The sequence below is a fragment of the Cuculus canorus genome, chromosome 2, assembly GCF_017976375.1.
Source record: "Cuculus canorus isolate bCucCan1 chromosome 2, bCucCan1.pri, whole genome shotgun sequence".
NCBI lineage: Eukaryota > Metazoa > Chordata > Aves > Cuculiformes > Cuculidae > Cuculus > Cuculus canorus.
In genome coordinates, this window is record NC_071402.1 from 25,686,014 (window position 1) to 25,713,777 (window position 27,764).

The 27,764-nt window shown below is 40.6% G+C and overlaps 1 protein-coding gene across 1 annotated transcript; it reads right to left on the reverse strand.

The window, feature by feature from the left end:
* Window positions 1-130: 130 nt before the first annotated feature.
* Window positions 131-27,647, reverse strand: INTS8 (integrator complex subunit 8). Its single transcript, XM_054058821.1, has 27 exons — window positions 27,398-27,647; window positions 25,459-25,633; window positions 21,781-21,921; window positions 21,294-21,365; window positions 20,089-20,140; window positions 18,910-19,092; window positions 18,288-18,395; window positions 17,479-17,634; window positions 17,043-17,143; window positions 15,938-16,079; window positions 14,703-14,773; window positions 14,389-14,564; window positions 13,424-13,557; window positions 12,721-12,831; window positions 11,831-12,032; window positions 11,075-11,196; window positions 9,190-9,374; window positions 7,689-7,722; window positions 6,978-7,034; window positions 6,835-6,896; window positions 5,615-5,733; window positions 3,276-3,379; window positions 1,578-1,628; window positions 836-909; window positions 694-758; window positions 545-588; window positions 131-410 (listed from the first exon to the last, which is right to left on the reverse strand). Exons 1-27 carry the CDS (start codon window positions 27,525-27,527, stop codon window positions 294-296), a joined length of 2,988 nt encoding a protein of 995 aa, XP_053914796.1. The 5' UTR covers window positions 27,528-27,647; the 3' UTR covers window positions 131-293.
* Window positions 27,648-27,764: the final 117 nt, after the last annotated feature.

Sequence of the window (27,764 nt, forward strand, 5' to 3'; positions counted from 1 at the left end):
TTACAGACACAGAGCATCAACTGTGCCCACATCCACGTTAAACTCATGCTCTTTAGCAAACTTGAATTCATGTCTTCTTCAAACAAGCCATGGTGGGACCAGCTGAAGTTGCTTCCAGCCTTCTGTATAGTTTGTAAAAATACGGGGTTTATTATAAGATTTCACCTATTTCTAAAAAGAAAGATACTAGGCTGTAAATGTTGTACAAAAGTTTAAATGAGTTTAAAAAATAAAGTCTTGAAAGGTTTTTTTTTCACTTCTACACGTATGACAGTAACTCTTTCAGCATCAGCCTAGAAGTAAAGTTTTGCCATTGCTTGCAGAAACTTCTTTTTTCTTCTCTGCGCAGCGAGCTGTAGAACCTCCTCGGGATTGCTGGCATTCAGCTCTGTCTGGCCAATGGCTTTTATCTGCAAACAAAAGAGCATTAAGCATTACACAACACAATTAAAATTGGAAGTGGCAATTCTTTGCAAAGATGGTTTCGGGGAGGGGAAAGATACCAAGGAAATCCCCTACCCCAGAGGGCCCTGGGCTAACTTACTGCTATCTGTCGCTTGTCTGTCTCGCCTCTCTTGTGGTGGAGATCTGAGGGGGAGTCAAGAAAAGACATCTGGGTAAGAAATGGACTTTTTCCAGCCTCCAATGGCCAGCAATGAGCTTTCCCTAGTGGCAATTCCAGTGAAAGGATACATGTCAAATACTCCAAGATGGTGACATCCCAGATGTATTCATAATATGAATCCATGGCATCATGACTAGAAGAGAACACAGGTTAGAGCACCTAACACACACGTTGTATGTCCATATTTATACGCTTTGTTGTACCATTTACCTGTTCTGTTCCTGCAGGGCCTTAAACGCAGTTTTATAGTCTACTTCCCTGAGGAACTGGCATAAAATAGCTACCTGTAAGGGAAGAATAGGAGGTGACCAACAGCCTTGATTCCCCACAACTGAATGCCAACAAATGCCTCAGCAATCCCACCCCATTTCTAGTCCCAAACTAGAAAGTGCTTCTTTCCATAGCAAGGAAATTCTAAGCACCTGAACTTATTCTGAAATACCAGCAACAGGAGCTAAAGGGAAGGAAAAAGGGTTTTTACTCAAATCTGAAGGGACTGACCTGGCTTTCAGGTTTCCAAATACATTTCATAGCTCAAATTCAGAGCCTAACATAAGCCTTGTTTCTTGGAGAATGAGCAATCCCCTGAACACAAATGGCCACGTGCAGTTATCATGAAGAACAAGGCCATGTTCCCAACACCACCCACAGGTCCATACTCTCTCTCTCTCAAGTCTACAAAAAAATATATATATTCTAAGAGAAAAATGGGACTAACCACCCACCCCATGATTATTTCTACCTTTTACAACATTTCCAAGTATATATTTATTCACCCATTGATTTGGGTCCTTTTAGTGTCCTAGGAGCAATAAAAATACCCATTTTATTGCAGACTGCATTTACAAGGAAAGTTGGATTCAGTTTTACTTTTCAGAAAGTTTTCCCCTCATTTTAATGCCATAATATTTATAAATAAATGTTTCATCTAATGCCATGTTTCACCTCTTACCTGGGTGTGACAGTTGAGTAAAGAACAACACTTGATCATTCTTTTTATCACCTACAGAATGGTTAAAAAACAAAACAGCAGTTTGGAAAATGAACAACAAATTTTATTTTTAAATACAAGGGACCAACTAATCAGCTACGTTCTTCTAAGCACCCTGCAAACTCTTGGGGTTTAACACATCCACAGATCAGCTGAGCTCTCATCTCTTCAGAGACTTCACAAGTGTACAGCGTGTGTTGCAGAACAAAGCGCTGTGCTGCTGGCAAGAGCCAGGCTGTGGCTTCAGAGCCACCTTCAGAGGATGAAGCGGAGACCCTGTCTCTCTCTACAACTGCCTGAAAGGAGGTTATAGTGAGGTGGGTGTTGGTGCCTTTGCCCAAGTGACAAGACGAGAGGGAATGGCCTCAAGCTGCACCAGGGCAGGTTCAAATTGGACATCAGGAAGAAGTTCTTCACCAGAAGGGTTATTGGGCACTGTCATGAGTTGCCCGGGGAGGTGGCTGAGTCACCATCCCTAGAGGTGTTTAAAAGACAGGTACATGAGGTGCTATAGTAGTGGACAGGCACAGTCGTGCTTGATGATCTCAAAGGTCTTTACCAACCTAATGATTCTATGACTCACCTCTCTCCTGCCTCCTGCAGAAAAAGCCTGGCCTGGGCAGGAACAGCACAGTGCATGGGCTCACGGACAAAAGCTCTCACACACATGCTGGTGAGCAGCAGCGCTGCTGTGCAGCAGTATGGACGCCCCAGTCGGCACTCTGCACCACGGGAGCCTGGCATGAGGCACAGCTTAGACTGGGCTGTGCACATTCAGTATCCCAGACAACATCTGAAGCTTTCACTTGCCATATGAACAGGAACATGAAGGGAACAGCATTTGGGCAGGGTACATAAATAATCTCCTTCCCTAGGTCTAGACAGTCATGACAAGCAGCTACTTCCTATTGCCTAACAAAACGTAGTCTACAAGTAACACAGTGGTTTCCTACAGAACAAGACAAATGCCTGGATAGCGGCTACAGCAAGATTTCAGCAGAACGTGCTCTGGCTGGAACTGAAGATTCCCCCAAGAGTTATTCAGGGGTTCTCGCTCACAGCTCACTTGCCAGTGTTCAGTCACTTGTTACACCAACCTGCGAAGTCCGCAGGTATGTGCTGTTTCAGTGCCATTCCTCGGGCATGCGCAGACAGAGAGGTAAGTCACACTCCTACCCATCTCTGGACAGCCCTGCACAGTGCTGTGAGGCAGCTCTGCTCACTGTCAGAGTCTGGGAAGAATTACCAGTGTGGGTGTGAGAAGGAGCCAACGCTGCTGGATCTCACTGCTAATGTGAGCCATGCTCTTACCCCTCACACGTTAGCTAGAGAATATAGTATCTCCAAAGCATTTAGGCAATACATTTATGTGCATCTGAACCATGGGTGGAAGCAGGCTCCATCTACGTGACACCAGTGGAAGCTGGATGTTTCCAGTGGCTGGAGGCTCAGGTTGGCCTCCAGTACCACCAGTGAGACAGAGCAAGCACTGCTGCACTGCCATGAGTTGGTCTGCCCACGCCACACTGCACAGCATGGTGCAGCCCTGCAGGGACAAGCCAGGGGTCACCACAATGTTCAGCAGCTTTGTCTCTACAGAGAACTAGGATGCTGACTGAATCCAGATAGTTCTGTACATCTAAACCCATTTTAACTCACCTGGTCTGTGTACACATCTGGTGGTACCATCTTATTGAAGAAGTCTGAACATACTGCCCCTGCCTGCAGATAATAGTGAAGGGCTGCCGAATACTGATTTGTAGCTGCAGTGGAGAAAAGCAAAATAAGGTCTTAAAGGTAAACACAGCAGTTATTTCTAAGGCTCAGATCAAGTGTTTATAGAACAACTCAGATACGTACATCTCACAGCTGAATTCTACTGGGGAAGTGACTTGCATATCATTGTTTAAAAAGCAGAGACGCATGGGAGGAGGTAAAACAGTGATAGACAGAAAAATACACAATTAGGAAAACCAGCCATGCAGGCAAGGTTCTGCCTTTTGAGAATTACTTTTTTTTCAGGTATTTGATCTTAAATCCACCAACCTCAGAGGGGAAAAGAAGTTTTCCCTCACTGAGCTTAGCACGCAGGCAGTAGTGAAGGAGTTGAGATGGTGAGAGTCAGAGGGTCAGCTGATGCCCCCACACATCTCATGGTTCAGCACTGGTTTTACTCCCAATAAGTTTTTACTGAACTGATGTGAAGCCTCTGGAGTGAGAGCAGTCTTGCTTCACACAGCCTCTGAAATACAGACCTGACACATGCTAGGAGTGCCCCAATCACTGCTCTTTCAGCTTCTGAGGCTTCCTACATAAACATCCTCCTTCTGGGATGTTGTTCCACTTTGTACAAGCAGCAAACACAGCCAGTTTATAACCCTGAATCACTTCCATATCTAAGATGACAGCCCTAAACACAGGACTAAGACCCTTCCTCTCATCCCAAGGGTTATAAAGCACCTTCTAGACAAATTTATCTCTTTTGGAAGCAATAGGCTAGGATTTCTGCACTACATCTCACTGCACAGCATGGACATCCTTCCAGTCCAAAACCAGAGATCTGGAAATGTGCACCTGATCTCCTGCAACAGCCCAAAGCACCAGCAAGCAGATGGCAGAGGCACAGCACATACCCTGTTTATTGCTAGAAGAGAACCATCTGGCTTAAATGCTAAATTTCACAGATAATTTAAGCAGAAGAAACGCCCAGCTACCTTCAAGGATGGCTATGGCCACATCAATCTCCAGCACACACACCAGGTAGTACCATACTTGCCTGGCTGTCTTCTGAAAGCTCCCTCTTTGGCACCCACCTCTCTCCACTCTCTTTAATCCCACTATAAAGTAAGCCCCAGAAACTGACTCCAGGGTGGAAAAATAACTTAAAGCACCATACCACATCGTCTGGGCATGACTTCACCAGGCAACTGCTGCCCTGGTACAGTCTGGGTGCGTGTCATGGTGCCCTGAATCGAAAACATTGTATGTCCTAAATCTGCTGGTTGCTTTCAGCTGAGAAGCAAGGATTAGTACCAGAAAAATGGCAGGTGAGGACAGAACAGCAGGAAAGAGCTTCCCATCACAAGCAATATATCAAGACTTCCCGCTTCCTTGTTTACAAATTCAGATACTTCCCTATATATGATAGAGATCCTCTCTACTCTGCTTGTCTTCTGCTCCAGTGAAGCTCATTTCCACATTTAAAACAAAGCACTACTGATACTTCTTTCCATTCACAGAATCATAGAATAGTTTCAGTTGGAAGGGACCTTAAAGACCACCTAATTCCAACCCCCCTGCCATGGGCAGGGGCATCTTCCACTAGATCAGGCTGCTCAAGGCCTCAGCCAACCTGGCATTTAATACTTCCAGTGAGGGGGCATCCACAACTTCCTTGAGCAATCCATACCAGTGCCTCACCACCTTCACTGTGAAGAATTTCCTCCATATATCCAGTCTAAATCTTGCCCCTCTCCAATTTAAAGCCATTCCCCCTAGTCCTATCACTTCAAGCCCTTGTAAATAGTCCCTCCACAGCTTTCTTGTAGCCCCCTTCAGGTACTGGAAGGTCGTTTTAAGATCTCCTCAGATCCTTTTCTTCAGGCTGAAGAAGCCCAACTCTGTCTCAGCCTGTCCTTACATGGGAGGTGCTCCAGCCCTCTGATCTCTGTAGCCCTTCACTTAAAAAGACTCGAATGTTAGGGGTCTGGTAACTCAAGGATCAACTGCATCTGCTAAAAAAGTGAAGTCAATGATGACTTACAGTAAAGTTTCCTTTAACCAACAAGCAAGCATGCACAACCCATCAAAAGTTCAGTCTCTGCGGGCTTAGACAAACCTCCCAAACTCACCTACACTATCGCATCTGAAGATTCTGAATTCATATCACTCAAGCTTCTTCTCATAAGAGGAAATACAAGGAGGTTTATGTCAGGCAAATCTCAGAGAGGCAAGGTACCCCTACACACAGGCTGAAAACAGACATCCGTTTCACTTACCAAAATAAATATCTGCCTGAATAATTAACCAGAAATGGTTGTTTGCGTTGATAGTCAATGCATAGCTGACTAGCTCTTTGACTGTAACGGCTACAGCTTCGAAGTCCACTGACTGAAGACTAAAGGGAAAAAAGGAAGAAAAACAATTCCTAAATGAGTTTTGGTTTTCCATACAGATTTCCTATCAAAGTCCAAGGGATCTTGCAGAATAATTACAGGAAAGATACAATGTTGACCAAGACTACTGTTGAATTGTTTTGATATGGTAAATCCGACAAAACAAATGCACCCTTCACACACTTGGACAGAGACCTAGGATGGTCTCTGTGGCTGACACCATAAAAGGGTTCTGGATAAGAATATATGTTCTCAGTTTCAAGAGGTTTGAAGACAACACCTGAAACTACTAGAGATTTACCACAGTATCTGCATAAACGGTCACAGACAGCAATCTCTGGAAGCTTGTGGAACTAGCTTGGAAAGGAAGACTAGGAATGGTTTGGGACATTACTCAGGCAGCCTTTCCCAAAGCTCATGTAGAATCTCCATTTTTAAAAAGTTTTTTCCTCAGCCTACAGATAAGTTCTGGTATGACCGAAAACAAGTTTCTTCTGCTTGACAGATACACATCTAAGTCTACATCAGTTACAACAAGAATCTTCAATCAGAAGAATTAAAGACAGATTAACCATACCAGGCATTACCCACACACATGTATTCTTCATGTTTGCATCGAGGGAGGTGACTCAAGAGAGAATCTGAAACAGTGAGGTTCTAGCCCCACAGAGCCTCTAAACATTATTGGAGAAATACAATTCAACGCAACTAGAGCAAAATTGATACACACCATGTGTCATTTAGGATTTTGACAGTTATTCAAACACCTCAAAACATCTCAGTCTGTATTAAGCAAGGAAACGCTGGCTCCTTCTCACACTATATATAGTTCATAGTAATACAGTTCACATAGTTATTTGGTTCAGAGTTACACGCACCTCAGTAAAGCACATGGCTAAAACCCCCTCAGTTTCTCTTACTGGTATCTCCATCAGGATCGTGACATTAAGAACAAAAACCTCCATACAATGAGACAGAACAGCAGAAGGTGATGCACCCAACATGGCAGAAATCACACTAAAACAATAGCTAATACACAGTAACTGGAACCAATCAAATTACTTAAACACATATTCTGAAAATCATGTTTTTAATTGTCTTACTTGGGGATGGATGAGGGCCAGATGGAAATGTGCTCTGCTGCAATATCATTCACAATGTCTTCCTAAGAGAAGAAAGATGGTAAGAGAAATTACAGAGAAACATTTCAAAAGAAAAAAATTGGATGTTTATGATATATACTAACCCGAACATTGTGAAGCTTGACAAACAGGGACAATATAGTGGTTAAAACCAATGGTTCCTGTAAAAAAAAGTAGTATTCCCATGAACTAACAAAACTCCACTTTCTTTCCTAAGCTCTAAAGCTATGTAAGAAGTTCTGACATCATAATGTCCACTTAAAGCAGGTCAATACTTTAAGAATACTGCAAGATTTCCATAGGAAGTCTTTAATTACTTCAGATGTCCTGATTAACTCCTTGGATATAAACTTTACTTAGGTTTTACACATCTTTGTGTTGTTTCTGTGGCTACTGCCTAGCCTTAAACTCAAGTGAGGTATACTGTAACTTCCCATGCATTTACAAACCCACAAGCTATAAAACAACTTCCTTTCCTCTTACTTCTGCGATTTAGTTATGATGCAAGTAGCAGCCTCCTTCTCCCTCTGAAAGGAATGGTTTGCTTCGTGATAACTAGAATCAAACGTACTTCATGATAGCTGCAATAAAATACACTCCTAATGTTAACAGATATCCACTGTCAAAATTCAGGATCATTTTTTTAAGACCTATTCTGCATTGCTGTATGGCAAATACAGCAAAATTCAGAAATTCCTCAGCCCTATAAAAACTTGTATTCATTCAGAAAATCTGATAGTTAACAGCTGGGAAAAAATATTATACCAAAAGCAAGTTCTGGTTGCATACACATTCTCAAGACCACTACAACTTACCCGAAGCTTTTTGATGAAAGACAGCAATTCACTCCTAAATTAGGGACATAAATACTCAGATAAGTAACTGTCCACAGCAAAGAATACAGGCAAACTTAACACACTGGAAACACGAGTCAGTAAAGCAAACTCTTCACCTGCCAAAATACTCCTTCACCTCTAAGCTTACAAATGCAGAGTATGTAAGTGAAAACACTCAAGCAGGTCACTCATTTTTATATAGTCACTGGCAAGTTTTATTGTTAAAACAGGTTAAGTAAGTGGTATCTGTTATTCCATCAAGCTATAAAAAGGCATGAAAATCACTTTGTAGTAAGTCAATTGCTGTCTCTAAAGGGAAAAGCAATTGAACTGTACTGTAATTCTCCAAAATAGAATTGCAACAAAGACCTACAGGCTTACAGAAGAGGATACAGTGATCATTTATAATGTACATCAATTTCCCTGTCATGCCACATCAGAAAGTGCCACCGTAGGACAATACAGACAACACAGCCTGCTCAGAAAAGGTTTCACTTCTTTCCCTAACAAGAACATGGTTGTTACCCTTCACTATTTGAATCCAAGACATCAGAAAACTTTCAGAATCCTAGAGTACAGCTATACTGCTTCCTTTGCCTTGCAGCATACACAACTGAAACCTACAACGAGCACATACTCTCCTCTTCCATCCACCCCACAGGCGCATAAGCAGAAGTAGCTGACCTTTAGGCACACGTTAACCTCATTAGCTCAAGAATGGCAAAGAAATAGTTTGACAGGAACACCTTTCCCATATTTTTTTACCATAGATATCTGTTCAATATAATCGTACATTACCGAATTCACTCTTATAAACTACTTATAATTAGGCTTAGACTTAAGAATAGGCGGAAAACACTTACTGAGTGGACAAATGAGAAAGTCCTGAATCACTCAACCAGCTAAGGCTGACAGAATTTAGGTAACTGACAGTGAAATTACTCCAGTCAACAATATTGCCTTCCTTTCCCACTCCCCTGTAGCTCAGGTAGAACTAGAATTTCATTTTGAGATTGAATAACATCTTGCTTTAGATTCAGAAACCTAAAGCTAAGTGTAGACATCTATGCTGTGAGCTAGGTGTTCAGTATGGTTAACTGCTTTTATAACTGACATAGTCAATGGAGTCTGCAGTGCAAATTTATTCAACGTGTAGCAGAGACTAGTCCATCAGCTAAACTGCCCTCTAGGTGACACTGACTTTACTGGAAGATCTACACTGATTGTAATGAGCACTCGGGCAACATGCTTTGGTGTCTGTATGTTGACCTGAATCTCTCACAATCCTTTCCTCTGTGAAAGAGAAAGTCACCACATCACTGGTAACACCCAGCACCGCCAGTAAACAGATTATTCACTTGGTAGAGATCTTTAGCCATTGTCTCCACTCTGACAGTGCAATCCAGGCAATTCTTGAAGGGAACATGGGGTCAGATATACAATTCAAACAATCTTCAAAAGTAATGTAAGAAAAACACACCTGTACATAATGCCCAGCGTAGACTCCCTGTGTTTTATCAAGCTCACTCTGCCATCATTTCCCCGTTTGTGCTGGTTGGATACACTGCAGATTTGTACAACAACTTCCCAAAGATCTTTAGCTGTCCGCCTACTCTCTTTGGGACCTGGAAGTTCTTTGCAGGTAGCGGCCAGTAACTGTCCCAGCTATGCAATGCAAGAGAAAAAATACAGTAGAATCATAGAATCACTAGGTTGGAAGGGACCCACTGGGTCATCAAGTCCAACCATTCCCAACAATCCCTAAACCATGCCTTTCAGCACTTCATCCACCATCCCTTAAACACCTCCAGTGACGGTGACTCAACCACCTCCCTGGGCAGCCTGTTCCCGTGCCCAGTGACCCTTTCCGTGAGAAATTTTTTCCTCATGTCCAGACTGAACCTCCCCTGGCGGAGCTTGAAGTCATTCCCTCTTGTACTGTCCCCTGTCACTTGAGAGAAGAGGCCAGCTCTCTCCTCTCCACAGCCTCCTTTCAGATAGTTGTAGAGAGCAATAAGGTCTCCTCTCAGACTCCTCTTCTCCAGGCTAAACAACCTCAGCTCTCTCAGCCGCTCCTCATAAGACTTGTTCTCCAGCCCTCTCACCAGCTTCGTTGCTCTTCTCTGGACACACTCCAGAGCCTCAACATCCTTCTTGTGGTGAGGGGCCCAGAACTGAACACAGAACTCAAGGTGCGGTCTCACCAGTGTCGAGTACAGAGGGAGAATAACCTCCCCGGACCTGCTGGTCACACCATTTCTGATACAAGCCGAGATGCCATTGGACTTCTTGGCCATCTTGGCACACTGCTGGCTCATGTTCAGTCAACTGTCAACCAACACCCCCAGGTCCTTCTCCTCTGTAACTACAGTTTCGCCAAGCATTGACCACAGCAAAGGAATTACTGGTATTTAAAATGGTTAAGCAAGTGATTTTAAAATACAAACAACAATGAAACGTGACTAAACTCTGTAGCAGAGGACACTGATGAGGAACCCGGAAGACAGAAATCAAACAGAGGATTTTCCCCTTCATTAGTTCCCTTAGGGTATATTCCATTACTACAGGCTCTGGCAAACAAGCTTTGCACTCTACTTAAATAAGTTGCATAAAACCTAAACCCCATAAAATACGGTTTTAAAGACTGGCTCCCTAGAACTCCTTTAACTTTCATATAATAATTATTCTGAGCTGAACCTGGCACCCTCTGCTATGCAGAAAAAGTTGAACCTCAGAATGGGAGTCAGGAAATACCACAGGTAAGCAGAGCTGGCAAAAAATTAATCTGTCCTGTAACATAATCTGCATTCAGTCTCACTGCCTGACTTTGGAGTAGAAACAATGCCATAAAAACATTTAGAAAGTAAAATTTTAAAAAAGGCAGTGCTTGAATTTCTCTAGAAATTTGACACTGGTGTTGGGCTCAAAAATGGAACCACTACAGTGCATTTAGAAAACAAGTGTTTTAGGAACAGGAAAGCAAACAGACAAAGCCTGAGATGTCTACAGCTCTCACACCTCCTACGTGAATCTAGGCCAAGTTACAGCTGCAAGGAGAGTCCTTCATGGAAGTGCTATGGGTTTCAATCAGCTTATGGATGATAACCACACACGCTCAGTACTCTGGACTGCCACCTAAGCTTGGCTCTGCCAGAGCTAAGATACAGTTTGTGTCATTGTTCTTGCAGCACAGCCTTCACGTCTTTTGCCAACCCTCAAACACACATGTGGCTTAGCCCTAATGCCTTCTATACTCGACTTAATTCATCCTAGCCACAAAACTCAAAAGGGCACGTGCTTTTAAAGGTAAAACCAAAAATAGTGGATTACAGACTGACAGGGCTTGAAGACCGAGCAGTCATTACCTTCACATAAGGATTAGTTTGAACCAGAGGTAATGGAACTTGCATGGTCAAATACTCATTCTCACGCCAGTTTAACAGGAAGGCAACACATTCTTCAGATATAACTTGTCGAAGAGGAATATCTGGAAGAAAAGGGATTCTTTGGTTAAATTAATTTTTTGGGGAGTTTTTTTTGAGAAAACAGTAATATATGAAAGTGAGAAAAAAACACGTTCTCTCTAATTAGCCATTTCTGTTCCGTATCTTCTATCATAGAATGGTTTGGGTTGGAAGAGACCTTAAAGATCACCTCATTCCAACTCCCCTGCCATAGGCAGGGACACATCCCACTAGATGAGGCTACCCAAAATGCTTAGCTTTACAAGAGACTCACATCTGAAAATCAGGAGCTACAACAGCTTCCACCAGTCTAAACAGTACTAAATAACTCCCTCAGTGTGAAACCATGCAGGGTACTTTAATAAATTGCAAAACTTTACAGGTAAAAATACAGACATGTTTACCCTGTTCAGGTCCTTTAAGTTGTGCTAAACAAACTGTGTTTACCAATATGTAGGCATGATGATGTTGCTGTTCTCTTTTCCAGCCACTAAAAAGTAACTGAACTTCTAAAGAGTCAGTAAAACTTGTGTTAAACTTCACTATCATTTTTCCATACACCTAAATCGTAGACCTACTATACGAAGGTGCGGGTTTTTTCCTCTCTATCAAGCTTTATGCTTTACTGCATTCCAGGGAAGACAGTAATGTACTTACCAGGTACTCTCATTTCCAAATATCCTCGGACTCTACTTATAAGATCAGAAGGAGGACGTTCTCCAGAAGCACCAGGTCCAGCTTCATGAGTGTAAATGTCTAAAAGTAGCATTTCATTCAGCATGACTTGACGGAGTTTTGGAGAAAACTCTGTCACGAGCTCCAAGCAAGCAGCAAAAAGCTGTTTTGCATGAACAAAATCCTGCAATAACGAGGATATGCATTAACGGCTCCCAATGGATTCACATTAAGGAAAAGATTAAAAGTTAAAGCACTGTTCATCTCTACCCTGGCTGAACAAACCTCGCTATCCACTACTGTTAGCATTACTTGAGCACCTCACTATTTCTATTTACATTTGAGTCCTTTGGATTTGTTATTAAGCTTAAAAGTTCCAGCAATTTCGGATTTTGCAAACAAAACAAGAAGAGCAAAAACATATCAGAAGTAACTACCGGCATATTAAGTACAGCTTTTTTTTACCTTGTAGCTTAGCCAACTACAGTATTGTCAATGACAAGGCAAGTTAAACAGCATTCCAATAAATTCCTTACGTAAAACAATTAGCCAAACGAAGAAAATTTTATATCAGCAAGTGAAATCACTGCTGGTTTTAGATACAACATGATTTAGTACACCAGAATCAAAACTTTGTATGAATGAAACTATCTCCAGGCCCAGCTCGCTGGAAAGCTGTTACCTTTGCTCTACTGATGGAACTTTGAGACAGAAATATTTAACCATTGCATGACACACAGCTTGTTACTACATCTCTCTCAGCTCCCAAGTTTTTCAGTTCTTTTACTTAAAAAGGGCTTTCCACATCTTCAGTTCTGTTACAATTCAATTGTCCAAGCTAACTTGCTAGGAGCTTCAGATGGTTTGCTCACCTTAATTGCACAGCAGTGTAATCCCTTTGCCATAAGGATGTAGACCAAATCTCTAGTCAGATTGTCTTTGATTCCTAAAATAACATTGCCGTAAACATTTGGTACTTCCCACTGGGAGAGAGATGCATAGGACATTTGCACAGAAACAGGTTTTAGAATTCACATCAGTGCTTAAAACATTAAAAGCAAAACTCAAATGTCAATAATTTTCAATATTTAAGTGCCAACTCTTTCATTTTTACATGTAACCAAAAGTAATGTATTGCTTATATGTAAGCACAATAAAAGTGGCTCACTAACCACTTTGTTCATACTTGAAACATACAATAATTGAGAGGGGAAAAAAACCAAAAAACCACTTTTACTTAGCAACCACAAATTAGCTTGTCTTCCCTGCTCTCAGCTTCTAATGACAGGAATTTAAACTGAAACAATATTGCTAACTAGTGAGAAAACTGAAAACCAAAGCTACAGAATTTTTTTTTCTCACAAGGAAAGCTTGTGATACAGCCAGTATTTACATTTTGTAAAGAATGAGAGTTTAGGTATGCATCATCATTCTTGTCAAAACATCATTATGCAGAAGGAGAGGGGAAAAAATAAATCTGAAGCACTGAAGACAGGTGACAAAACTTATTGTTCATTGCAATACAATACTTAACCAGTCCTTGAGTGTAATTCATGACCACATGAAATAAATTACCTTATTAGAAATTGTCCAGAATTGGCGTTCTGAAGTCATACCATGCAACTCAATTAAGATCTGGCGAATCCTCCAAGGATCTACTGACAATATGAGCTGATGTTCAAGCTGGCCAATATTGACACTTGCCGAAGCTGGAAGAAAAGCAATCAGATCTCCAGTGCACTCCTGCTCAATGGAGTTGCTTACATTTCTTTAGTATATAACATTTTAAACATATCACAGTAAGAACAGCAGATATATCAATCATTTTGTAGGCCCTGTACATCCTTTCATGCCCTTCCACAAACATTTCTGTTAGCCTCCCGGCTCTGGTGACTGAATGGGCTGCTTGCAATGCTCCCCTTCCTCACACCAGCAGCCCTGAGTATTCCCTTATCCTTACTACAGTGAGGCAACAGGTTCAAGACCTACATAAAAAAAGTGTTCCTATGCCTCTTGGTGGAAATACGCATTTTCACAGGTAAGTTCTTTTCAGCTTCAGCCACTATCTGGCACCTCTTATGTTAGCTTTGACTTGTGCAGCTGCACAGCCAGACAACTGTATCTGGGAAAAGAACTGGCTGAAAAGATCCGGGTTTGACCTTGGTAGGTTTAAAACTTCATCCAGGTGGTACGCCTGGTCCAGCTCACCACACAGTCACACAAGCATTTGTGCTGGTCTAAGTCCAGACACAGGGTGCCCTATCTGGGAACAGCTGCCACAGACAGATTTGGTTCAAACCAACTGCTCTACCTCGTCCACCTGGCCAGCAAGGGCACACTGTAATACTCAGTTGAGATAGAAGCAAATACCAGTCAGCCCCTACAACAAGCAGGACATTTGCCAACTAAAAATGGAAAGTACTCTTTCCATAAACATTCTACCTGAAATTTTTCTGAGACCAGACTTGCACACACTAGCCTCAAGCATGGAAACAGGTAACTGCCTACACATAAATTAATGGAAATTCTGTGGAAATTACCTGGGATATCATAAAAAGAAGTCACAGGTTTTGTGCACAAGTTGATTCGAGGAGATCGCTTACGCATTTGATCAATGAGCAGCTTCCGTTCATCGTCTTTCAGCAGTTTTATGAACAGCTCATGAGATGAAATCATGAAGACAAGCTGAAGATCTTCCAAACCCAAACACAAGTTCCTAAACAAATGTAAAAGTTAATACATGGGCAGGAAGAAGCTGCATATTTTTTCAGTTTTAAGTTCTCAAAACTTTTATTGTGCTGCACAACATTGCTTACAAAGTGTATATTCATGTTCTCTTAATATGGATACATACTTGAGAAATGCTGCCATTTTTCTCTTCAACATTTCAGAAGCATTTTCCAAGTTTATTGATCTTGAACAAACCTGGGAAAGAAAGCAGTAAATAATTAAGCAGCCCATTAGAGCGCTTAAAATATTTAGTTACAGACAGCTTACTGTACAGTTTTCTGACTCACAATTGGTATCAGGCAGCAACCCTCTCTCTCAAGGGAGGCAACAAAGTTATCTGATAAACACTGTAGCCATTACAGATGGGTCACAGTTTCTTTCCACCTAAACACAAGACAAGCTGTTTCAAACAACTGATCTTCCCTCAAGACACAACTTACACTCCATTTTCCTATTCCTCTGACACTTAAGAGTGCTAATGCCCAGTGCCACAGTATCAGCCTCACAAGATTAAGCACATAAAGCCCTTTCACAGAAGTTTAAAAATGAACCAACATTTCTAAGTGCAAAACCATGATTCACTAGGACTAACGGGGTTTTTTACAAAAAAAAACCCAACAGTTGAAAGATCAATAGTTGCATTTAATTGCCAGCTTGCAAGAAAAAGATATTTCTCAAACAAAAAAAAGGCTGAGACCCAATACATGCAATTAATGGAAGAGCTTTTACTTGCTATAAAGTACCAAATACTGTCAGTCAATTTTTGACATATGCTTGAAGAGATAAGAAAAAGACAATGCTTAAATTAAGAAAAGAAGACAAGAAAATAACAGCAAAGCAACAAAAGGAGTAACTTTAGTTTGGGCAATAATAGTTTCCTAAAAAGCTTCACCGAGGGCAACAGTTCAAGTCTCACACATACAGTAACTCACAATCATTTCATGACAATGCTAACTTTTACAATAAGACCAGTAAGGGAAAGTGGTCCTCTTCAGATACTAGTAAAAGAAGTATCTCTCTCCATCTTGGGGATTTTTTGTTCCTTGAAAACATTCAACAATCTTTTGATATAATTTAATAATGTCAGAAAACAGCAGCAATTTCGAATCGAAGCTAAAGCAACAGGTCAATGTTCATTCCTCTCCAATAAACGGGCAAAGGAGCTATTGAACGTAGACACAAGACTGATTACAGAGTACAACTGTACTAACTGCAAAGAATTTTGAATGAAGTTTGAGCAGTTATCTTATAAAGTATTCTCTCTGCTTCAGAAATCTGAGCATAACAATAACATGATTATATGGGGAAAGATACCTCACCAAATGCCATTTCCCCTTCTAACTTCAGATTATTTCTTACCTCAAGGAGAAAGTCAATTTTCTCTTTGCTGGGTTTCAGGAACAGCTGGCAAAACTGAATATCAATTGTTCGACCCTGTAATACATCACAGACTGTGTTGCACACGCAGACTTTGAAACAAACTTCATCCAGAGCATCGTTTCTGTATGAACACAAAAGTAAGGAACTCAGAGCATCTCTGCCAAGCAGAGCTGGCATCACAACAAAACTCCAGGTGTCAGATGCCAAGACAAGTTTGGAGCACAATGCCTCTGTCCAAGACCGCACTCCAAAAAATTTTATTCAAGATGTACTCAAGTTTCTGCAGGACCTCACTTTCTTTAAAAGAAAATTCCCTCCCTGCTCACAGCTCCGTTTCACACGCAGACTTCATTATCACTTCAGCCTGAGCACAACTGGAACACCAACTAGAGCAGTGACTGACACACAGGTGCATCACTTCTTGGCAAGCATGCACTGAACATGGCTGACAGCCAAAAGACTGCAAGATTATGCATCTCAGAAGACAAGATCACTGGACAAAAATAAAACCAAATAATCAGAATCTATGACTTCCTTATCTCAATTCTTCTCAGTACACCTCAACTAGACTGCAAAATCATACCAATTCTTCTGCCCTGTGATAGTTTAGCAGTGCACAAGGCTCCCAATCACAGCTAAGTACACTGCCAGTGTTCCCAATGAAGTTCACATCTCCTACAATGTTAGCCTGACTGGCTGCAACTTCAAGTTTCAGAAGACCTCTAAAGAGGAATTAGCTTATAATTGACATATACATATAAATACACACACATATGTATATGTCCATATATACATATGTACATATGTAGATGTGTATGTATATACACACAATCAATTATGACTTTTACCATTTTACTTACTTATTTATGCAAGTTAATAGTAATTGAATTTTATCCCTACATGGCCAGAGTGAGATACATCACATCACAGCTCCTTAACTGGAAGATGTAGTTTAGACTATTGCTAACAGAAATAAAGGCTGAAGTTTCTTGGATGTAAATCTTATTCTTGTTAGAAGATTTTGTAAGCTTTAAATGAAATATCCCTTTCATCATAATTGAACAATCATTATTTAATGTCTCACCCTTGTTGAGCTTTTTGGAAGAGTTCTCTCAGCACCGATTGCCTGAACTGAACAGGTAAATTGAGGGTTAGATTATCTTCAAGGAATATCTTCACCAAGTCCTATAATAAAAATGCAGCTGGAATAGTCAATGGGTAACACAAAAAACACAGATAAAGTTATTTTTTTTAATGCAGTAAAAATGATCAAACTGAATAGAAATAGTTTGTACCCGCAAGTAATAAAAAAATTAATTAAACAAACCAGAAAGGGACCAAATGGAAAACAAGTTCTCCGCCAAAGAAAACACCCAAACTCATGCATCTCAGCAACATTTCCTGAAACCTAAAGAATTAGATTCTACCTGAAATTCCTACTAGCTGATGTGTGGAAGTTATTTACTTTGTATGGAATCCAAGGTACTTTAATTTAATACAGGTTTATTTTAGCACCCTACCTGATAGTTGCCAGATTTCATACAGCTATGGATTTGACTATAAGGAGTTGCCTGCTGAGATGCATCATCAGAAGATGAGGTAAGAACTCCACAAGCTTGGCAGTACCCAGCCAACCGTTCTTCATTGATGGTGAAATGAAGCGATGATGAACCATTCTGAAAAGTAAGAGTTAATCCAATCTTAGCGGCCAAAATATTATGAAACATAAGCTTGATTTACAAAGAGAGACTATTTCCCCAAGTAACAGCAAAAAAACCAAAAGAATGTGTGTACACCCTTCTTTAATAGCACATTTTTACACGTGCTCTTTACAGCTTAGACCATGCTTTGTCTGTTTAAATAAAACCCCAAGTTTTGCAGTTTTGAGAATATAAAGTAAAACAAAGAAGGACATTAAACCATCATATTTAAAAAAAACCCAAAACATATCACAGACTTCCAAGGGAAAATTAGAAAAAAAAAATAATAGGAAATGTTGTATGGTTACTTTCCTCAAAAACATATCACCAAAATCAAAATACTACAATGGACACAGAATGTACTGCTCAGTCAAGTTAATATTTGCATTTCCTTCATCAATACAACTTGTGTAAGAGAATACTCATTACAAAAACATACAACAAAGCAGCAATACATTGCAGCCAATTAATATAATTTCAAATAAGGCACAATGTGAATAAAACAAAAATTGCTAACAAACTCCCAAGAAGTTTCTTTAAAGACCATGTGAAACATTAACAGGTAATAAATTAATTTAGACAAGTTTTTTAGAAAAGTTGAACATACATGCTAATAAAACACTCATTACCTTTGCAATCAACTCCTTTGTCTTGAAAAACTTTTCTTTAGCATTTTCATGAACAGCTGCATTTGTAGATCCTTGTTGAAAATAGATTGCACCCAAATCATAGCAAACCTGCAAACAGCATTGATATAAATCACAGCCTTGGAGATTTATATAACATTTAAAATCAAGATTAAGTATTTCATAGACAGACATACTTCAAACTATTCCTAATATTATCCGATGTACCAATACACACAACATTTTTCCCCACCTACTTTAGTTGTTTCCTCTTTTACTGCGATCTCAGTCTGAGTAATTCTGCACAGATATTACAATATTACAGTATGATTTCCATATAAGTGCTAAGAACAATGCAATAAGCTGTCCTTGCCACATAATGGTTCACTCCACAGGAGACTGGGGGCTAAATGAGGGACTGGGAAAGCAACAATGTTCACAGCATTGAAAAAAAAAAAAGCTCTAATAATGTAAATATGAAGTCAATATCTCATTGTATTAAAAAAAGAACACAGGAAATATTAATAGAAAAATACTGCAATTTATTATCTAAAAAAATATTACTTAAAACTTTGTCTAAAGAAAGAGATATAAAGTGAAAGCTTCAATACAGAATGCAAGCTACCTGGCACTGTATCTCCTCTGCACTGATTTTCAGTCCAGCTGTGGAACTCTCCGTCTCTCCATTCACCATACCAGGCTCCATGGCTAATAAATCCAGAGTTCTTATAGTGTGGACATAAAGATCTTTATTTAATTTAAGTGCTCCTTCCAAGACCAGGATGGAATCAGCAGCCTGTTCTTTCAACTGTAATAGTTAAAATGCAGTGAAAAAAATTAACCTCTTTGTTTTGAGTTTGACTCTAGGTATAAATTAACACTAAAAGCGTAACAGTATAAAAAGAGAGTAAAAAGATGTCCTTATACACCTGCCTATTGCTATGGAGAATCTGCTCCTGCATTTCTTGTACAAACAAGAAATTTGTCACTTCTACTTCAGTTTCAGGTAGTCTGAGAAACCAGATCAAACCCTTACTTCCAATTGAAACAAACCATTTCTCTTTGTTCCACCTACATCTTTTTGTACATTTTTGGAGCATTAAGTTACGCAACAGTGAGACTGTAAATTAAGTTATTTTTTTCACAGCTGAAACAAAACCAAGTTCTGAGTGAACAGCATGATTTTTTTTTAAAAAATTGATTAACTCTTAAAACAGCAAAACAGTCATGCTTATTTATTTGAAAAAACATTAGAAAGTAAAATATTGTAAAAAACCTATAATAAAAGTTCTTCAATTGATTCCAAGTAGTAAAAGAGTAGGAAAATGAGCTAGGCTAATTCTGAAAGCAGATTTTTCGTTTTCCTCCTTGCTTCTCTCAAAGGAAAACAATTTAGACACAAGCAGCATTATGTGGGAAGTTACATACAGAAAACACTCAGCTACTAAAACGGTTTTTAAAAGGCTTTAAGTGTTGAATTTTGTCGCCATATGATTTTGCAGCTCAAGCATGGTATGGTCTTAATCACAGAGTTTCAACTGATTTTGTACAAGCTTTCTCCATTCCTGTGGCTGCAAGGATGGCCTGATCAAAGAACACTTCAGTCACACAAACTCTGTACTATGTGCAGTGCTGAGACAACACGGTCCAAAACACACACAGTGGATCTGTAGCAAATGCTAAAAGTGTCAAATATAATATAAAGGTACTGCATTCAACAAAACTGTGACACAATTGCTTATTTCCTGCCCATTCATATTTACACGTAACTTCACGCAAAAATAAAGGGGGGGGGAAGTCTCACCACTTTCAAAATATTTTCAGTTAGTTCCTTTTCTTGCTGCATCTGATTCATCCTGGAAAGTACAAAGAGGGGGTTAAGATCTCAGTTATAAAGCAAATCTGCATATGATTCTACTTCACGTTCGAGACCACAACAATTCATTCACAGTAAGTTTTACTTATTTACATTCCGAATATGATTATATAGGACCACCAACTGTTCTTATCTATCTAAATCTGAAATACAGAATTATATAACAAAAAAATTTTGAATGAGAATGTGGTTCAATAAAATGGAAGTTACAAACTTTTCACTTCTTTTTTCTTTAAAAAACAGATTGCTAATATTAGTAAAACTATCATGAAGAAATCGGCATCCACAGCCTCAAGTGTTTTGAAGCTTTACTATTTAAATCTCCTTGAGCACGTGTCAGGGGCAGAAGTGTGTTCATGTGTTTCTATAAAAATTAAAATATTTTTTATTTATTTCCTCATACAGGATTATTTTAATCAGGATCAGATTCCGATACATCCAGGACAATAAGATCTATATTAAAATGAGGGGAAGTATTTTTGATAAACATACTTCACAGACTCTCTCAAACAAGTATGGCCTAATAGTAGAGTATAAAATTAACACAAAACACATGAACAATACCAACAAGATACGAATTTCTCTGATAAGGTTGGGAGTAACATAAAAGTCAATTCCAAGAACAGGTTGTAACTAAAGCCATGCAACTTCTAGAATGCAAAATGAATACCGACTTTAAAAACCACAACTTTCTGCCTAATGAAGCAAATTAAATACTTCAGTATTTCTCAGGTTATCACACACAATGTGGCAAACTGCTGTAATAAAACAAGTGTATTAAGTTAATACACTGTAAGTTAAAACAGGATGCAAGAAATGAATGCTGTTCAAACTAAAGAATAAGCATTCTGGCTAGGCAAATTGCCATCTCCCTTTCTCCCATGTGGGTTCATGCCTCTACAAAGTCACAGAGGTAACTCAGGTGGAACGACAGACAAGTACATATATATATATATCCCTCAAACATGGCTGACCGGAAAATACGAACATACTTGAAATAAATGCAAGTTTTTCATGCTACACCTAGCCATCTCAATCAACTGTATGTTATTAACATGATTTAATCCCTTTGAAATAAAATTTCTGATTACAAAATACACACAAAGTCCAAACGAATTATAACTGTAACTTACACATTTAACTGAGGTGGACCGGGTTTTGCTTGCTTTACAGGAAAACTACTTTGAACAATGGTCCTTATGGCCCTACATGGGGGGGGAAATTCACAAAGAAAGGTATTAGCCTTAGAAAGGTAACAAACAGATTACACATCTCTTAAAAACATCGATTTATCATTTCAGATAAATTAGACCATTATAATACATCCTCTACTCAAGAGCACATCTAGTATTTAAAAAAAACGCTCATATGCCCATAAAAAGCTAAAAGACAGCAAGATTTTTATCTTTATAAGGTGACAGTTAAAACCACTACCTTGACTATTGTTTTTAGAGAACAAGCCAGCTGCAGAACAGCTTTTTAGACTCGGCTCCTCACTACAACCTATAGATCACAAAGTTATTATTACTTTGAGATTCCTTCTAAGTACAAGTCCATAGATAGAACAAAACATTGGTTGTTCTATCACAATTTTAAGATTATTGCCTTAATATAGTTTACCATCTGTTGTAGAGAAGTATTGCCATTGCAGTAGTCGGTGGTAAGCTGGACAGGTCTACATCCACGTGTTTAGTTCCTGGGGGAACTTTGCTGATACACAGAAGTTCATTCAGCAGCATGTTTAGTACAGGGACAGACAAGCTATTAAAAAGGCAAAGAGAATCGGGCACGTCATATAGTAATCCTACTTCTGGAATATTTAAATAGCACACAGTACTATTCAGTACTATATTATTAATGAACACCCCACGCAAGTAAAGGTAGTATGTTTATTTAGCATAAGGAAGAAGTGCTCTGTATCGGATGGCATTTCAGATCAGGTGTTAAGCAGCTACCAGTAAGAGCAGTACAAGGTAAGCCCGAGTGAAAGATCACCCTGACAGCTGAACTACCACTATGCACCACTGTGTTAGTCCACACAGACACATCCCAAGAATAATCCAGTCATCTATCACAGCAGGTCAAACAATCAGGAATTCTTTTCAAAGTGGTCTCAGATCAAACTTCCAGAACTGCATTTCCATTCCAAAGGAATTTCACTCATGTAAAGGGAACACTTCTCTCTGCTCTCATGGCATATCTCCCTTTCTGCAGCATCCAGCAGCAAACAGAGAAATTAAGACTAGGAACTGGAAGAGAGCACTGCAGACCATTGTAAGCTGTATTATGTAAAGTACACTATCTGGGACAGAACCTTCCTTAATAAAATGAGAAGGCATGCAAGCCGTACTGCAACACTGCAAGCTTTTGAGGAATAATTTAACACAACTGAAATGCTACTACTAATTTAGACATTGTCTGAAATTGGAAGTGATCAGCTACTACCAAAGTAGCTTTGATCTTGTGAAGAGTTTTCATTCTTTGCAACCAGCACTGAAAAGGGGTGAAACTACACTTTTAGCAAGTAAAGCTAGAATTCCTGTTTAACAAATTTTAGATCTTGAGTTATCACATTCCAGATCTGTTATCAAGCTAACATTTTAAAATAACAAATGCTGGTTTTACTATGCAAGGTGCAGGAATCTTGTTTTCATTGGCAAAAGTAAAACATCATTCAACTGTTTATAATGGCAGAAGTCTTAGAAAAAAGCTGGGCTCAAGCTGTTTTTTTATTCCTTTTTAACTACCATGACTGAAGCTTTGGGGATAATCAGTTTAAAAATAAAAACACATTTCTTAATTAAGAACGATCTTAGGTTTCAAGAGCTAACAGAAAAAGAACTGTAACTACTGTTACACAGAGATGCTAAATTAGTAGTTGAAATTAATTCAGATTGGTTCTCAAAACAAGCACCACAAGATGGTCAACACAATCTCATCAAATCCCAGAAGCAGCCCAATAGTGTCGTACAGTAGGGCTGATTCTCGAATCACGATTGTAACCGTAATTTAAGAAGTAAAGGTACTAATTGACAGAAAATACACCATGAATAAACATCAACATAAATTCCTCCCGCAAAACGAGAAGTGGTCAAAAAAAAAGTCCTCTTGTACACATATATAGACATCTGCTTTCAAAACTAAAGTATATATACAAAAAACCTATTGCATAATGAATACTTTTGTCCATACAATATTTTCACAACTAACCACAATAAAGGTTCCCCTTAACACTCTCAAGTCATGCAGTACCTCACAAAGGTACATAAGCAAGCAGTAATCCCACTTCAGAACCCTTCACGAGGCAGACAAATATGACATATCTTAAGAGGTGACAAAAAACATCATTGGGAGGAAAAGAAAGCAAGAGAAAGTCATAGGTAAAAATCAAAAACATCTAATTCCAAGCCCTTATACTGCTCATTATAGCACATGATGAAAAAAAAAAAGCCAAACCACAAAATATAAAGCAAATGAGAAATACACATAAAAGTATATAGGAAGAAACACGCGTGTAGTAACTTCAGTAATTTCAGTAATTTACTTCAGTAATTTGAAGGAAAATAGTTTTTCCAAAGTAGTTCTGCAATTAAAAGAATTCCATATAGCACCATAAACAATATATAATTTTCAGATCAGCTCAAGAGAAATAAGAAAATACCACACAATTTACTTTTTTTTTTTTAAAAGAAACTAACACAGTGAGAGACAATGTCGACTTTCTTCTTCCAAGGTGTCTGCAAACCAACTGTTTTGTTTAGTATCTTTATTAGTAACCTGGATGAGGGAATCGAGTGCACCCTCAGTAAGTCTGCAGATGACACCACTTTGGGCAGGAGTGTTGATCTGCTTGAGGGTCGGGAGGCTCTGCAGAGGGATCTGCACAGGCTGCACCCATGGGCTGAGGTCAATTGTATGAGATTCAACAAGGCCAAGAGCTGCGACCTGCACCTGGGACACAAAAACCCCGTGCAGCGCTACAGGTGTGGGTAAGAGTGGCTGGAAAGCTGCCTGGCAGAAAAGGACCTGGGGGTGTTGGTTGACAGCCAGCTGAACATGAGCCAGCAGTGTGCCCAGGTGGCCACGGCAGCCAATGGCATCCCAGCTTGTATCAAACATGGTGTGGCCAGCAGGAATACAGAATCCATCGTGCCCCTGTATTGGGCACTGGTGAGACCATACCTTGAATCCTGTATTGAGTTTTAGGCTCCTCACTACAAGAAAGACATTGAGGTGCTGCATCATATGCAAAGGACAATGAAGTTAGTGAAGGGTCTGGAGCACAAGCGTTACAAGAAACAGCTGGGGGAGCAGGTGTAGTTTAGTCTGGAGAAAGGGAGGCTGAGGGGTGACTTTATTGTTCTCTACAACTACCTGAAAGGAGTTTATAACAAGGCAGGTATTTGGTCTCTTCTCCCAGGTAACAAGTGACAGGACAAGAAGAAATGGCCTCAAAATTGCGTTAGAGGAGGTTAGGACTGCATATTAGGAAACACTTCATTATCAAAAAGGTTATCAAGCATTGAAATAGTCTGCCCAGGGAAGTGGTTGAGTCACCATCCCCACAGGTAGTTAAAAGCCATGTAGATGCGGTGCTGAGGGACAGAGTTCAGTGGTGGACTTGGTAACATTAGGTCAATAGTTGGGCTCAATGATCTAAAGGTCTTTTCCAACCTAAATTATTCTATGCAAGTTAAAATAAGGGCAAGTATTGCCCCCAACGATTTTTACATTGCTAAGATGCAGTTCTCCAATATGTCAGACCAAAGAAGTTCGACTGTTCTGCCTAAAACAGACCTTTCAGCAAGTGAAATTTCTCAGGTTAAAAAAATCCAAAGGAAAAATGCAAAGATGGAGCTTGTCTGTTTCAATCACAGTCAGTTCAGTGATCTAGTTCACAGATCTATGGAGTGCTTTACATCAACAAAACTGGAGCAAGACCTCCAACTTCAAGCATGTCAGAATGGGACAACTTAAGCTAGTTTTGCCTCTGAAGAAAATGTAACCTAAAAACCATCTTTATGCAGTTTAGATGTGCTCATCTGAATGCCTAAGACTCACTTTTTTTTTTTCCTCTCTGAATTACAAACAGTGTTGATTTGCTCACAGACACTGCCTTTACCAAAATCCTCTTCTAACTCACAGATTAAATAAAACTCAGCTGCCACATCCAAGACTCTTCTTAATGGAAGAAAGATACTGTCAGAAATGGGAGGAAGACAGATTTCAGTTTGGTAAAATAAAGATCTCAAGGCACTTCAATTTAGCAATTTCAGCATGAAGATACATAAACTATACCTTTTCTCTAGTACATCCAAATCCCACTTCAGATGGGCAGCAACTTTAAGAGCAAGAAGTTTTAAAATGCGGTTTCTTTTGTTATCAGGCGGTGGCTGGACTTGGTTCTGTTCGTTCACTGACGGTTTTGAAGCTTGTTCCAAGAACTGGACAATCAGTTGCACAGGTGGCGGATCTGCAAAAACAGTCACTCTTCAAATTCCTTATAAATCCAGAACTTAATTTCTTGTTGCAGCTACAATCAGGGAGCTTATCTCCTTGTCAGTCACACAGCTGACATTGTCACCTGGCAGATTCTAATACCAAAGGGTATCTTGCTTATACTGACTCAAACCAGACTACTAACATATATCTGGTTACTGTACTCAAGGAAACTTGAAGATTAAACACAATCTCATATTTTTATTTATTTTTGCACCTACAGAAAATAAATGTTGCCTATGGAAATCACAAGTAAGCTGTTGTAAAAATATATGCCTAGTTGTAATTTTCTGTATTTTAAGATACATTTACTGTTGTTACTTCTGAATACATTTAGAAGTTACTTTTAGACTAATTAAACAAAAACCCTTACAATAAGGCAGTCTGCCCAGTATCTTGAGCTATTTTGATAAATCGAAGCCAAATCATAGCTATTACAGTCTCACTGAGCTTCGCAAAACATAACACTTAATGATGATTTTTAATTACAAAATAGCCATATAAGACCTAAGCACAAAGACGTAGCTTGACAATGCTTAAATTTACTTTTCATAGAGGCAATACAGTCTCAAGTTTTCCTGCTTCCTTCACCTGCTTGTAGAATTCAGGTATCGAAAAAGACTTTTCCCACTTATGATCATCAGAAGATCAGTTACTTTTAAATATGGTCACTTTCTTATACTATATCAGACTAGATTTCTTTTTATTCCAGGTCTAAGCAGACAGAGCAACTTCAGCACTGAACCTTCAGGAGGACTCTTGATGTTAGCAAGGCTTATGGGAGAAAACCATCTGCAAATCGTAATGATTTTTACTATCAGCACTTTACATGGTAAAAATAAACAACTTGTAACACTTCTGCAAACAAAATTCACATACGTGAAAGGAAAAGTTATATACCTTACAGGAAAGATGGAGAAATTAAGTTATTAAATAGGAAAGTTAACACATCTCTGAGAGAAAAACACATCCCTGTTTGCATAAAATAACACTGCTGACCGTGGCTGCATGTCCACCGTGCCTGGCATCCCTGTCTCACTCCTGCAACGCTGACCTCCCCACCACCGCAGCTGCCACTGCCACAGGGCACAAAGCCCTGCACCAGACCCCCCTGCACCTTCACCCCTCTTCACAAGCCGCCCTGGCACTACCAGACACCTCCTCGCAAGCACCCCAGCACCAGACTCTCCCCCAGCTCTTTACAAACCCTCCTGACATCAGCCCCCCTGCCCTCCTCACCACCCCCTGGCACCAGACACCCCCTCCTCACAAGCCTCCTTGGCACCAGAACCGTCCCTCCTCCCAAGCCCCCCTGCCACCAGAAGCCCTCACTCCTCACAAGCCCCCTTGGCACCAGCCCCACCCCCGCATACCCCCTCCCCTAAGCCCCCCCGACCTCACATACCCCCCTCCTTACAAGCCCCCCTTCCACGAGACTCCCCCCCGACAAGCCTCCCTGGCACTAGACTCTCATTCTCCTCACCAACCATTGGCACCAGACCCCCCCTCCCCCCCAAGCCCTCCTGGCACCAGACACCTCCCTCTCCTCCTAAGCCCCCCCAGCACCAGACTCTCCTTCCACACGAGCCCCTCCTCCACAAGTCCCCGTGGCACCAGACCCCCCCTCTCCTTACCACCCCCTGGCACCAGACCCTCCCCCCTCCTCTCACCCCGCCTGGCACCAGCCCCCCTCCCCCGGGGAGGCGGCGGCCGCGGGGAACTGGCCGAGCGCACGCACCGGGCTGGGGCTTCTGCAGGTGCTGCTCCAGCAGCGACTCCTCCAGCAGGAACTCGAACCACGAGGTCTGCGGCGGCGTGCAAGGCCGACTGGAGGTGGCGGCTTCCCGGTCCGCCGCTTCCGCGCTCATCGCTGCCGCCGAGCCCCGAGGGCGGACCCGTGAAACGGGCCCGTCTGCTCCCACGGGAAAGGCTGCAGCGGCGGCCGCAGCAGCATCAAGATGGCCGCGGCCTCCGCCCCTCGACGGAGAGTCCCAATCGGGGCCCTGTCCATCAATGAGGCCCCGCCCGTCGTGCGGAGAAGGGGGAGTGGTTACGCCGGAGGCCCCGCCCCCTGGTTGTGAGCTCCATTCGGGAGCGAGCCTGTG